At 44.2% G+C, this 14,299-nt stretch overlaps 1 protein-coding gene across 11 annotated transcripts in view; it reads left to right on the forward strand.

Moving 5' to 3' along the window:
* The window catches only part of KCNIP1 (potassium voltage-gated channel interacting protein 1), a 224,240-nt gene that overhangs the window by 73,540 nt on the left and 136,401 nt on the right, over positions 1 to 14,299 (forward strand). The window contains exon 1 of one of the 11 annotated variants that reach the window (XM_033072984.2): positions 7,221 to 7,660. The exons of 8 other annotated variants lie outside the window; for them this stretch is intronic. In XM_033072984.2, the coding sequence (XP_032928875.1) occupies positions 7,600 to 7,660 (61 nt within the window). In that variant the 5' untranslated portion in view covers positions 7,221 to 7,599. Of the gene's footprint in view, positions 1 to 7,220; positions 7,661 to 14,299 lie in introns of those variants that run through there. 2 more of the 11 variants (XM_033072988.2, XM_033072989.2) reach the window with 2 other exon arrangements.

Here is a 14,299-nt window from a genome sequence, read left to right on the forward strand (position 1 = left end):
AGAAAATAGCATGTATTTTAGGTTTTGAAATGGTACCGTAGTCTGAATGTCATAGGGGAGAATGGCTTCACAGACAATGCTGTTCTGTGTTTGTCAAGTTAGGTTTGCAGCTTTAGCTTAAACCTGACATCTGCCTGTCTTTCTATGCCCCTGTTCATACACAAACTTACTTGCAATTTGTGGCTGTGCTGGGGGGTGGGTTGCTGTGTCCAGGGACTTCTGTAAATTGGGGAGGGTAAAGGTACAGGCAGAGCAGCACTGGTAGGTTCTCCTCTGCCCTCGAGCCCTGCAGAGCCCTCTGCTCACCTCTGAGCCAACCTGGATCATGTAAGCTCATCAGGGCTGCTTTCAGAGCTTTTCCCACTGGATTAATGAAATCTTGCTGACAATCTCCATGAGAGAGGATTGCAGAAGATTTGTTTCATGTAAATTAGCTATTACAGTAAATTCACGAATACAAGCCGCACTGAGTATAAGCCGCATCTCTGGGTGTTGGCAAATATTTCGGTTTTTGTCCATAAATAAGCTGCACCCAAATATAAGCCGCTCTGTCGTTCGCAGCGAGGACCCGCGTGCAATTAGTAACAGAACCGCGGGAGGGCGGGGTTTACTGGCTGAGCTAAGGCTGTGCAGGCTTGGCCCGCTAGGGGCTGCTGACGGGGCCAGGTGGCCCAGCCCGGTGCTGCCGCTCGGGGCCGGCCGCCGCTGCCCCTGGGCTCGGGGCCACCCGCCGCTGCCACTGGGCTCGGTCACCCCGGGTCGGCACTGCCCCGCGGTGGCAGGCAGGGACGGAGCTTTCCCGCTCCTACAGCAGCGGTGGCGGGCGGGGACGGAGCTTTCCCCCACCCGTGGCGCCGGCGGCGGGCAGGGACGGAGCTTTCCCGCGCCCGTGGCGCCGGTGGCGGGCGCGGACAAAGCACTCCGCCTCCCCCCCGAGCCGCCGCACTGGCTGCGCGGGGCTCCCGTCGGCTCCCCGAGCCGCGGCAATGGCGGTGCGCACTTCCCCCCCCCTTCCTGAGCCGTGGCAATGGCGGCGCGCACTTTCCCCCACCTCCCCGGGCCGCAGCACTGGCTGCGCGGGGCTCCCGTTGGCTCCCAGAGCCGCGGCAATGGCGGCGCCCCCCCTTCCCCGTCTTTTCCGAGCCGCGGCAATGGCGGCGCAGGGCCCCCGTCGGCTCCCCGAGCCACGGCAATGGCGGCGCCCCCCCCCGTCCTCCCCGAACTGCGGCAATGGCGGTGCGCCCCCCCACCCATCCTCCCCTGGGCTGTGGCAGAGGAGGGAAGAAGAGAGCTCTCCCGCCTCTCTCCCCGCCCCCCGTGCTGCCTGCAGGGAGCCAGGGCAACACGGTAACACTGTAACAATCGCGGAATGCCGGCTTTTACTGGCAGGTGCTTGGCTTGGCACCCTGGCTGGCACATCTGGGGTTGTAAATGTCAGAAAATTATTCACAGATTAGCCGCACTTCCGGGTTTCCACCAAAATTTTTGTCAAATTGCTGCGGCTTGTATTTGTGAAATTACTGCAATTTTTTTGCTGTTGTTGCTTTGGCAAGAATGAAATTTAAACCAATGAATAAGTCTGCTGTGGAAGCCAGCTGGAGGGAATCTGAAGAAAAAATGAGCTGACTGGAATTTATTGACCTGCGTGTAACTTCTGAGAAGTTATTCATTAGTTTCATACAAAACTGCCAATCTGTAGTTGTCTAGGTAGTTCATACCGACTCCATGCTATGGCAGTGGTTTGTGTAGCTTTTCTTTCACTGAGAGGCACCCCAGTGACACCCTGCTCCTCTGCAAAGATGAAAAGATTCCCACTCTGTGCAGGTTAGCAGGAGGGTTTTACTGAGGAGGGATATATGGAATGTTAATCAATCACCCATTTTCCAGTATATAAGTAAAACACTGACTTCCCTGCAAGAAATCCAAGCAGGTCAGACAGCAGCTGGAAACCCTGTGATTGTTGTGGTAGATACCTGGAATATAAATGTCTTGGTGTCCATGTGGTCTGTGGGTCAAAATCAGTCTCCTTGTTTGTATACAGAATTTGTATACTACTTGCACTAATCTAAGTATGGCTCAACTTCTTGAACTCCTGGAAATACATTCTGGATGCTGATAGAGGGGAAAACAGCAAAAATAATACATTTTCTGCATGTGTGAAAAGTGCTTGATAGACAAGAGATGAATTTTGTTCCTTTAGTCCATATGTATCTATTTGGGGACTGTGCATGAGATCTGGGAACATCTGACCTCTGTGTGTATGTGGAATTGGCACGGTTCCCTGAAGCATGTGGTGAACTGCTACTGCCTGCAGCTGAGGCTTTGGCCCTGGTGGCACAGCAGGGAAGCTGCTTCCCAGTCAGCACTTCTGTGCCTGAGAGAGAAGCGTGGCTTGTTCAACTCACAGAATCATAGCCTGTGGAAGGTTTGGATTGGAAGGGACATTAAAGACCCTCTTGTTCCTACACCCTGTCATGGGTTGGGACAACTTTCACTGGACATGTTGCTCCTAAGCTCCGTTCAACCTGGTCTAAAACTTGCACTATAAAGTTGATGTATTACAAAAAGTTGTTGCTCAGTCTTGAAAATTCACTCAAATGAGTAAATTAAAAGTAGTGCAGACATTCTCACCTGATTATATGCAGTTGTTTGCTTTAGTTGGGGTTATTTCACACATTAGTGCGTTGCTAGCAGTGGAAGTGCCACAATGTGTCTCAGAGCTGTCTCCACCCTTCCATTGGTACATCTTGAAATGAAGTATTTTTAATTAGTTGTTAACTCCAGAGGATATCTGGATCGGTGTATTGAACAGAATTTGAAAATATCTGCTACCAAGAATGTGATTTGGGGAGCACTTCAGCTACAAGATAAAAGTTGTTATGTAATTGTAACAGTAGTAATTCAGTCCAGCAGCTAGCATGAGAGGAATAGCATATATCCCTTTTATTGGAAGCATTTGTCATCTGCTGTGACCTTAATGTGAATTCTCAAACAAAAATGAAGTTAAGATGGAGTTATAGCTGGAAATACTCACTGGTACTGCTTAGAGACTCATATTACAGAGATGCTGCAGTTGTTCCCCAAAAGAGGTGATTCTCTGCAAAATGCAGAAATCTTCTTATTTGTCAAGAATTTGAGTGTCTTAACAGTATATTTTTCACATCATATCATTGTAACTCTACATAGTTCTGTCATGTAGGATTGCAGCTGAATCTAGATAAAAATCGGTGTAAGAAAAACATTCTTTTTCTGAATCTTTTTTTACCGAAATGAATGCTTCTTTCCTTTAGTTGGAGGAAGGTTGGATTTGGCTCCCATTAAGATTTCAGGATTTCATAAGTCCTGAAAAAATTTATTGGAAATGTCAGTGATTTTAACAGCTTGGGAGCTACTTGAAATTATTTCTTTTCATGAAATATTGTGTAGAACAAACCTTATTTTGTCCCATGGTTCTTATGGGAAGGAGGTTTCAGTTTGTAGATCACACTATTATGCTACTTTCTCAGTAATCCTCAGTCTTACTTCATTTACACTACTTGTATATATATGCTATAGTCTTGAGCTTTATGATACAATTTAGTCTTTGTTTTAATTTGGTGAATGACTTTAGTGTACTGACTGCTGGCAGAAGTGTCACAGACCTTGTAGTTTCCATAGGGATGGTGGAATTTCCCATGATTGTTTGCATAGATATCGATAAACAACTGCCCTTCCTAAGCTTGCTTTTGTGTAGAATTGCTGTAGCTATAGTGAGGTATCAGGTAGAGTCTGGTTTAGGTTGGATATTCAGGGCAGGTGCCACATCTGAACTTCAAAGACCGTTTATGTCCACTATACAGCAAAATCTGCTCCATCCTGCACAGATGTAGTGTAGTTCAATTCACAGTAACGACAAATCAAAATACTCCCAGGTGATCTGCTAGACTGATGCTACCATACTGAGATGCACCTTTGTGTCAAAACTAAGCTCTAAATTTACTGCAGACAGGTTTACAGGCAGAGCATCGGTACATCCCTGATGTAGTTCTGGTTCTCTTTTAGCATCTCTTACCCAGGATGCTGACTTACGGACCCACAGAGCTACAACTGTGCATTTCACCATCACAGTCAGAGCTCAGGCAGCTTCTTATCTCTAAGAGAAATACTCTGAAAAATATTCACCTCCTCAGATAAAGGATGTCCACCAGCACTTGTTACATCTCAAAGTGCTCTCTCCTAGGTAGATACATTTGAGTGATCATTTTTTGAGGAAAGAGAATTCCTGCCTGCTGTGGCAAATACTCTAGTTTTTTAATGTTTACAATGCCTCTGTTCCTCTGAGGTCTTGGTTTTCAGCTGTGAAAGAAAATGTCTGCCTTTTGAGCTGGGGATTTGCAATTCCGTGCTCATCTGCCTAGGCACAGACATGGTCCCTCCTCTTGTCCCCATTCTTGTATATTTGGGTCATACAAATAAAAATGTGTAACCGCTTATCCCCATGATTTCTTAGGGACCTGTAAATACTGATTTTCAGCCAAGACAGATCTTTTATTTCTTTCAAGTGTCAGAGAAAACTGAATATTTACATTTGCTCTTTGTGTTCATATGCCATGCTGTTTCAAGGAAACAACAGTGCAGCATCAGGGGTGCAATTTTGTCTTCCCAAATTACTTCCTTCTTGGCTATCTCACTGTATGAACAGCCTGATCTATCACTCCCAGACCGAGCTCTTTCTGCATAGCTGAGATCCAACTGATGTCAAAAGGAATCCTGAAACCAGCTACTTTCAAGGTACTTTTTGATGTAAGGAGTTTGTAGGCTGGTGGGGTCTATCTCTTCTTCCAAGTAACATGAGATAGAACAAGAGGATTCAGCCTCAAGGGGAGCTGTAGGTTGGATATTAAGGAAATTCCTTCACCAAAAGGATGGTCAAGCACTGGCACAGGCTGCCTAGGGTAGTGGGAGAGTCACCATTCCTAGAGATATTTAAAAAATGTGTTGATGGGACACTTGGGGAAATGAGTGACTGGTGGCCTTGTGTGAGAGACTGGAAAGAGTGATGTCTCAAGACATTTTGGGATACATGTGTGCAGGGGCAGGTCAGACAGTGCCCTGGCCTGTACACCCCAGCCTGGCAGTGGCTACTGATCCATGGCACCCAGGACGCAATGCCCTACACCCAAGCCCTGGAGCACCTATCACAGCTCCTGAAGGGCCAAATGATCAGGAACCCCAACTGGGGGAAGGACTGAGAGGTATTTTAAGGCCACAGGGCATGAGGCACTCATATGTCTTGACCCTGTCTCCTCTTGGAATTTCTGTCGGAACACCACTGGAACCCAGGAGCTGGTAGCTATACATGTCTTTTTCTATACCTCTGTTGTTTTTCTCTCTTTCTCTTAATTCCCTCTTTTTAGAATTTTTGGGTCATTTAGAATCAAATAGGTTTGAAGTTTGCTACATTGAATGGGCCCAGCTAATTCTTTGAGAAGTGTTTTGTATTAATTGATGTTGCACCAAACCTTTTGCCAAAGTTACTCGATTTTCAGAAGTTGCCAGTGAAGATCTTTTTGTTGTTTTGATCTCTTGAGAATATCTTGTCAGCACTTCTCTGTGTCTAACTCAGCTTATATGAATGACCATATACCCTTTTAAAAACCTCATCAACTCAGTTGTTTGGGGCATTACACCTTGGCAACACTTGATTTCTGCTAGTGACAGTTTGCCTAGATTGAAGATTCCGGTTTTGACGTCTTGGAGACATTGGCTACAGCCAATGTCACCCTCCAGCCTTTGTTGAATGCACGAGTCCTAAGAACAGTGATTTTCCACAGGTGCACAGTAGCCTCTGTAATATTTTGTTCTGTAAATGCAAATAAAATATTAATAAAATAAATAGAAATATTTGAATTTTAAGAAAGCTTAAGAGTCTCACACAGCTGTTCAGTGCCTGGTAGTCTGAGGCATCCCCCTCTGGAACTGGATGGTTGGAGAAGTGAGGACAGTGGGACCTCCAATGTGGCCAGCCTGGGGGAAGGAGTGGGAGCTGCATAGAAGACAGGGAATGTTGCATGAGCCAGGACAAGCTCCTTCCACTATGACAAAGGCCCTGTGTGCCCCCAGTCTTGAGCAATTCCCTGCAAACAGATGTGTTTCATTTCAGGACTCGGATATTTAAACGGTGCCTTCCCCCAGGCATTTCTCACAAAAAGTTCAAATGATGTGTTCAGAGCTATAAAACAAACAAAAAAATTATTCTGTGCAATGCCTTCTGCAACTAGAAACTAAGGGGAAGCTCTTAGCTGGTATACACTAAGGATGCAAACAGACCTGTGCATGCCAAGACAGATGCTGGCAGCGGGTGAGCAGCAGGTGAGGCAGGGTTGTACTTCCAGGGACCACGAGCATTTGGGGATCTGCATCTGAGAGAATCTGCTGCAAAAGGTGAGAAAAGCTGAGGGAACTTGGTGAGACAGGGTGGTTTGTTCTGTGGTGAATTTCTTCTGAAAAATACAGTATTTATATAAATGCTGCTCTAATCTCAGTCACCTTGTGTAACTAACAAATTAATTTGGGTTCTGAGACCTGCCTCAGTGTATTTAACTCCTTCTGTACCTAAGCACTTGCTATTTCACCTTCTGAGGAAACATAACCAGATGTCTAGCTGATTTTTTTGAAATATGACAGAACTGAAAAAAAATACTGGGAATTGTTCTACCTCCTAGTCACTCGACATTTGTAGAGTTTTGCTTCAACAGTTTTTTTGTTTTAATACCCTTGAAAAGCATGTGCACATTACATACTTGGCAGAAAAATAAGTTAATTGTCTTGCATGTCTTTCTGGTGTTTGAGAAAAGATATGCAGGAAAAGGATTGTGTTGAAATTTTCTGTTTCTCCTCTTTGCACTTAGTAATTTTCCTCTGACTCTTTTCTGCTCGAGAAGACTGTTGGAGATTGCTGCTTTCTACCTTTCTGTCAGACTCTTAATTAGCAGGAGCACACAGCCCGCGCAGCTGGGGCTTTGATGCCTTCTCACTATTGCTTCCCACTCAGAAGATTTCCATTCATTCTGAGTTGGTATCCAGCCCAAAGCCCTGGCTTCCCCCTGAGACCCTCAGCATGTCTACAGGACTCCAGTTTAGTATTCACTAGAAGAGCTGCACTGATGCTTCCTCGCTAGACCTACATGCTGCTTGTTGGAGCCATAAGGGAACAGGAGGAAGAATTAGCCTGTGTGTTTATGTGGCTGTACTCCAGTAAATATTTTGATGCATTTGCTGCCAACTCTGGTCTGAGGGAATCTACCTAGCATTTAAATTTTGATGGGGAGCTGTTTTGAATAATAACAGTGCAGCCGGCTGTGAGTCAGTGCATGTGTGTTGACTTAAAAAAAAACCCCTCAAAAGCTTAACGCTTGCTGAATGCCGAGCTGCAGTGCTTTGCTTTTTCCCTCCTCCTTCCTTCTTTTCTTTCTTGTCTGGACTTCCTCTGTTTTGTTTTGTTCCTGGGGGCATTTCACATAGATTTTGTTCACTGCCAGTGGAGGGGTGGGGTAAGAGGAGTAAAAAAAATCCCAACCAAAAGAAATCCTCCCCAAAAACTCACGAGTAGCTTTTGCAATGGGTGCTGTCATGGGTACGTTCTCTTCTCTGCAAACGAAACAAAGAAGACCATCAAAAGGTAAGACCTCCTGTTATGCTTTTCCTGTGTCTTTGGTTTATTTGCTGTGGGAGACATTTGCATGGGGAAGGGAGGAGAAAATGAACGTGTGTCACTTGCAAGTAATCTGGCAATGTTTTTGTGAGGGGTAATTTGCAGAGGAGAGTGGGATGCTAGGTGGTGAAGAAAACATGTGGGCATGAGGAAATTGCTGTGGAGGGGCTTGGGGGTTGAAAAGAATCTGAAATACTGTAATCCTTTGTGCAAGCATGTACGAGGAGGAGAAACTCAGTGGCTTCATCTGCATAGTGCTTGCAGAAGAGACCTGTTTATTTCCAAATCCTATGCTGTAAAAACCCCTTGAAGGGGGAATACAATGTAGATATACAGCAAATTCTTCCCAACACCTTTGTGTTTCTGTCTCAGGAAGGATTGTTAGAGTCAGTGTTGCATATTCAGTAATCCAACACCAAGTGTGCAGTACTAATGATGTGTGTTTTATAAAGATTAGCAAGAGGGGAAAAAATTAGGATGTTTTTGTAAAGAAGGAGACAAGCAGAAGATCATGAAAAATGAGAAAGTAGGCAGCAATTCCAGGGATTTTAATCCTTAAATACATAAATATTGCTGATAACTGCTGATTTTTCAGGAGGTCTGATTTGTGTAGTATTTGTTTGAGCTTTGCTCAGTTTTCTTCAGGGTTAATTCAAAAATTCCAGAGTGTTGCTGAGCAGAAAGTTGAAAGCACTGTCAGGGGCATATCCACACCTTACAGAATGAGTACTGTTTAGAAAACAAACGGAAAAGCTCTATAACTTCAGCAATCTTTGTGCTATTCAGAAATATTCCCTGCCAGAGCCTCTGCTTTTTTACATTCTCTTGGTATTTCTAGGGAGGTCTCTATTTCCACTGGATCTGTTGTTTAGTTCATATATATGCTTTTGAACTGCAAGCTGGTATGGATTTTCTTGCAATTTAAGTTGAAGAATGTCTTAGGAGATATCAAACACCAATTAATCATGCAAAAGAGAAGTGGGCAAGGGCTGTGAGGAGATTTGTTTGTGGCAAATTTGTGAGCAAAAGTCTGTGTTCCTGATACCTGTAGGGTAATGTTTTACGTTAGAGTGTGTGTGTACATGGTTTATGGTTCACCTTTCTGTGTTACTGTAATGCACATGACTGTGTGTTTGTTTGGGACATGTATGATATTACTTAAAATGTAAGAACAGCTGTGTAACTGTCTAAGCACTGAGTGACACCTGAAGCTGGGATACTTTTGTTTAGGCACTGCAGTACACAAGAACTGAACAGGATGTGCTGGGCATGGTGGCTGTTGTGACACCAAGGGGTGTCTTTTCCACCTGCCAGGAACCTGGGAACTGATTTCCACTAAATGTAGATAATTTGTGGCTGAACATATCCATTCTCTGTGACTTTGTTGTCCTATGATTGGCCCTGCACTCTAATGGATGCAAGCCATTGCTTTTTGTTGGAGGTCACCTGCAGTAAAAATCCAGGATATGGTCACACACTTTAACCTTTACAATGGAATTGGATCTTGCTGATGTGTGCTGGCAGTGGTGGTTCACCTGTATTTATCAAAACCTGTGATCTCAGAGTTATGTCCTCTTGGCTCTGATGTGTTATCTGTGTGGTTTGCTGGTGTGTTTTACACTGACTGTTAGCACTTTACCTTGTAAGCATTGAAAACACTAATGTGTGCTGGGCTTGAATACAATCTGAAGTTGTTCTTTGTGAGTTTAATAGTCAATCTGAGCTACATGAAGGACCAGCTCCTTGGTGCTGCCCACATGTTCCCTCAGCATCCCCTCCAGTCCTCAACCATCCTGGCCTCTACCAAACTATGCTCTAGCATATTCAAGTCTGTCTTGGTCTGGGGAGTCCAAAATTGGCCCCAGGACTCTGGCTGTGCTTGCCCAAGTGTTGAGCAGAGAGAAAGGATCATTTGTCCCAGTATTTGCTGAGTGGCTGTTGGTCCAGCTTGATGTGGGGGCTAGTGGTGCCTGGGTGCCACTGGGGTAATACAAGGGTCTGGAGAAATAGTTGTGACAGGGCTAGATCAACACCTCTACAAATGCTCTCACATGCTAGTATGTGCTCCTCCGAGTAGAGCAGCTCACACCAGTGTCTGAAGCTCTGATTCTCTGGTGTAATAAAGTAAAATCAAAAAAACAGGCATTGTTTCAAGAACAGGTAAAATAAACTGGTCATGTTTAAAGCGAGGAGGTTCCAGAGATGGGTTAATACCAGGAAGCCCATGGTGGGTCAGGGCAGATCAGGTGCTTGTGCCCCATGCTGAACCCTTCCAGCTTCAGCACATGATGCAGCTCTGCCTGTGCTGCTTGCCCTCATGTCCTGCTTGTGGACATGCCTGAGGTGTTGGCAGTGGCACTGGGGGCTGGTTTGGTTGTTCCAACTGTGAGCAGTGAGGCTGGAGAGGGCATATTAGCACTGTTCAAGAATACAAGATTAAATTGCTCATTCTAATGAAATGGGGAGCCTGGATCAATAAAGGCAGGAGTGGCAGAGAAATTGTCAAGTGGAGAGCAATGGTCCATCAAGCATGAGCCCTTGTCTCTGAGAGAGGACAGCATTGTGTGTTTGTACAGGACGACATTATTTGCTTGCCTCACATGTGAAAACTTAATCCAATATAATTGGACATTTTGTGTTGGCAGGTTAGGACATGCCCTGTCCTGCAGGGTAAAGATTTTTGTTTCTTAGACTTGCAATGCTATCAGTAAAGCTGTGGAAGCTTTCCCTATTCACTGAAGTGTCCCCAGACAGTCTGTGAGTTTTGTGCTGTTTGCTTTGGGAGTGGCTTGGGGCAATTCCACTGATTATTGGTACATTTCATTAGGAATTGTTTCCTAATGGGATTCTGTTGGGAATCCTGTTGGGATTCTTGTCTGCCTTTTCCAGCATTCTGAGTTGACCTACTAAAAGATAATACCTCTTTCTACCACATTCACTTTGCTGTATGTCAGACCAGCATTCCTGGGATGCTAGCAGAGACTGGCTGAGTCTTGGGGACAAGCTGACAGTGAGCCAGCAGCAAAGGAGGCTGGTGGTCTGCTGGGCTGTGCTTGCCAGAGCTTCTCCAGCAGACTGAGGGAAGTGATGCTTCTCCTCTGTGCAGCACTGGTGAGACATCTACAGTGCAGTGTCTGGTGCTGGACTCCCCAGGATGGAAGAGATGAGGACCTACTAAGCTGAGTCTGCTGAGGGACTCTGATGAATATGAAGCAATTGGAGCATTTGACATACAGGGAGAGGCTGAGAGCTGGGATTGTCCAGCCTGCAGCAGAGGAGGCTCAGGAAAATCTAAATCAGGGTGTATGAATACCTGAGGTGGGAGGAGCCAGGCTCTTCTCTCTGGTGCCCAGGGGCTGGCCAAGAGGCAATGGGCACAAACTGGAATAAAAGAAATTCTGCTTGAGTATAAGAAAAAGAAAATAAATTACTGTGAGGGTGACTGAACACTGGAAGAGACCCCACAGAGGGACTGGGGAGTCTCCAAGCTTGGAGGTACTCAAAACCCAAGTGAATAAAGTCTTGAGCCATAGTTAATCCTTCCTTGAAGAGGGAACTGGAGGTCCCGTCCAACCTTATCTACCCTCTTGTTCTGGGATTACTGTCACTTTAAAAATCGTAAAGATACAAGGACTTGAGGTATTGGCATCAGGAAGTAACATTCAAAGCTTATGAACCAAACACCAACAAAGCTGACTGTTTGGTCCTCTCTTTAGTACATTAGTCGTTAGTGCTTAGACAGATGGTTGAGAGGGGCTTGAGACTATCAAGCTGCTTGTATATTCTCCTGCAAACATAAGCAATAAATCAATAGATGAGGGGAAAAAACCCCATCAAAACCACAGCACTAAAAAGCAGAGAGCCAGCACAGCATATACTGCATACACAAATGCCTCTGATTTCAACAAGACGCAGAAACAGATTTTTTTATATTTTTACAGCCTGCATCCAATCATGACCAAATTTGTGGCTAGAATCAGCCATTTCCGTATTTGCCATGGAAACGTTTGGATTAGCAGATTGCTAAAGCTGGGGGAGTTTCTTGTTTTGAATTTCTAGTACTGCTTTCTGTACTCCTGAGTTCTTTTGTTTGTTCTCTAAATATGCCTTCACCCCTACCTCCCTCAGTGAAAGTGAAATATAACTCGAACATTTCTCAGTACCTGAATCTTGTTTGGATTAGACCTACAGGCTCTGACTCTGACAGCATCAGCAAGCAGCACCATTTTCAGTTGGTAATTTGAGTCTTTTAAATGTGAGTAACCATGTTTTGATCAAAGACCACTCAAAGCAAAACTAGCAAGAGAAGTCTGGCACAGTTGCTTAATTTTGCTAGAGCTAACATCAGAAATTCACTTTGCTTAAAATGTCAGTTTTGTGATTTTTATAGTGAGTAATTTCTAGGCTTTCTTTTGAAATGGTTTATTGTCCAAAATGATCAGATTTTGTGCCCGACCATCTGTATTTTCAAGTGGTTTACTTACCAGGAAACCAACTCTGCTTGACTTCCCAGTCTTTGTAAGAACATCAGATTTCTGGGTCATGACTGTGCCCTTTCAGTTCCCTGTGCTAGAACAACCTGCTTCTCTACTCAAAAGGGGAAAAAGTGATTCAGTAATTTCAAGGAACAGGCTCTTATTACAGCCATGGAACGGAGATGATATATTTGAGCAGGGAAGCTACCTCGGTATTTACTTTGCCCAGTACACACTGTAGCAAAAGAAAAGCTTTGAAAGTTCCCCTTCTCTTGTTTCTTTCTGCTCCTCAAAGAAACTTGACAACTTGCCACTATTGTGAATGAATGCAAGTGTTCTGAAGACTCAGACTGTGCTCTGGGTATTTTCTGAATAGAGAGAAGATTAGTACTTACCTGTTTTCCTTGTAGAACAAGGACAGTGTTGCTCCCTCTGGTTGGAGACCTGAGCAGGTGCTTCAGAAAATGGAAGAAATGGCTGACTTGGTTTCTCCTGGCTGTGCCCAAGAGCCATTATTTGGCACTGACACTTCACTTTGTCTCCCTAGTCTTGTCTGATCATCATCTAATACAGCCTGGCAGGTCAAGTCCACAGCTTTCGGCCTGCACTGAAAACTGAGGATTTGACAGGCAGGTTTTTCAAGGGAATTACCTTTGTAGAGAGTGTACAAAGCAGTACTCAGCAACAAAACTGTTTGATGTAAGCACTCAAATCCAAAGAAAATTGGAAAAATTATGGTGACCAGTAAGTGCTTGTCAGTACATGCCTCTTTGCATAAAGCATTTTGATTTCTCTGAAGCGCAGAGAGGTGTGTGGGAGGCTGCTCAGTGTCACAGCAGCCACACATCCTGGCCATGTGCCTGACACACCTGTGATGGGTGGCTTAGCAGTGAGAGAACTGTTTGCCCCAGCTTCCTGTGTCCTACCAACCAGAGTTCACCGGAGTGTGGGGTTAGAAGTGACCAGGTCTTAAGACTCATGACTGCTTCCATTCCCCACTTCTCCATCTTTCAGCCAAAATTTCTTTAGCTCCCATGCAGTTGCTAGCTCTAAATTTCTTGCTTTTCCTTCAAGTGACTCCTGGCAGTGAGCCAGAGTGATCTCAAACAGTTGGTCTTAAGAGTGGATAGCAATGATAAAATGAAAATAAGCTATGTATGTCCCTGATTTCAGGCATACAGCTCCTGCCTGAAACACTGCAGTCAGACACAGCTTGGAGGTTTGGCATAAAATAAAATGGATGGAGGAAAGTACACTACGGAGTGCTCTATGTTGCATTAGCTTACATGTCAGCAGACTTCCTGCCCATGGGTTCAAGGTACTGTGTGCCTCTGTGCATGCAGCATGTCCATGCCCAGCCATGAAATCCCACCTCAAAGAAAAGAGGGTATCAGGGACTTCAGCTCTGCAGGCCAGTGCTTTGAAGTTTCATTTTTTTCCACAATAATTTAAAAGAGTAAATCAGAAAAATACTTTCTAACTTCTTAACTTTCAGCTTTGGTAATATTCCAGCCTTTGTCATCACTACTTCTTCCAGTGTGCATTACTGGTTATGTGATGTTTGGAATAGGCCCTGGGATGCAGTTGGATTTTTTGCAACTGAAAATATTTAATGCTGTAGATGTGAAAAGCTTAGAACTTAATACACTATAGAAGTTTTGGCCAATTCCTACCTTTACAGTTATTAATGCCACCAAATATATAAATGAGAGTCAGTAAGGGCTGTACAATTTTTTAAAGAAAACATTGAAGTAAGAAGTAGGGTAAGGTAAGCCAAAGCAAATGATGAAGTCATTCTGATTTTATTCAAATGTGAGAGGAAAATAAAGGTCTTTTATTTCTCTGCTTACAAACTCCTGGTCACATATTTTATTTTCATATTTATTTAAGCTTTGTTTAAAGTACTGAAGATTTACAAATTTTTCAAATGTGGATTTTTTTTTACCTGAAATGTTTTATTATTCAAAATCATTATTAGTTATAATTATTCCCTGAAACTTCCCGAACTAAATAAATTGGCTTGTGGTTTGTTGTAGTTTTAGATGTGAATGTGTGTGACTGTAATTTTCTTGCAGTGGGCGACAGAACTGGGTGATTACGTCAAGTGTTGTGTTTCGTATTCAAAAGCATT

Source organism: Catharus ustulatus, chromosome 15 (genome assembly GCF_009819885.2).
Source record: "Catharus ustulatus isolate bCatUst1 chromosome 15, bCatUst1.pri.v2, whole genome shotgun sequence".
Lineage (NCBI taxonomy): Eukaryota > Metazoa > Chordata > Aves > Passeriformes > Turdidae > Catharus > Catharus ustulatus.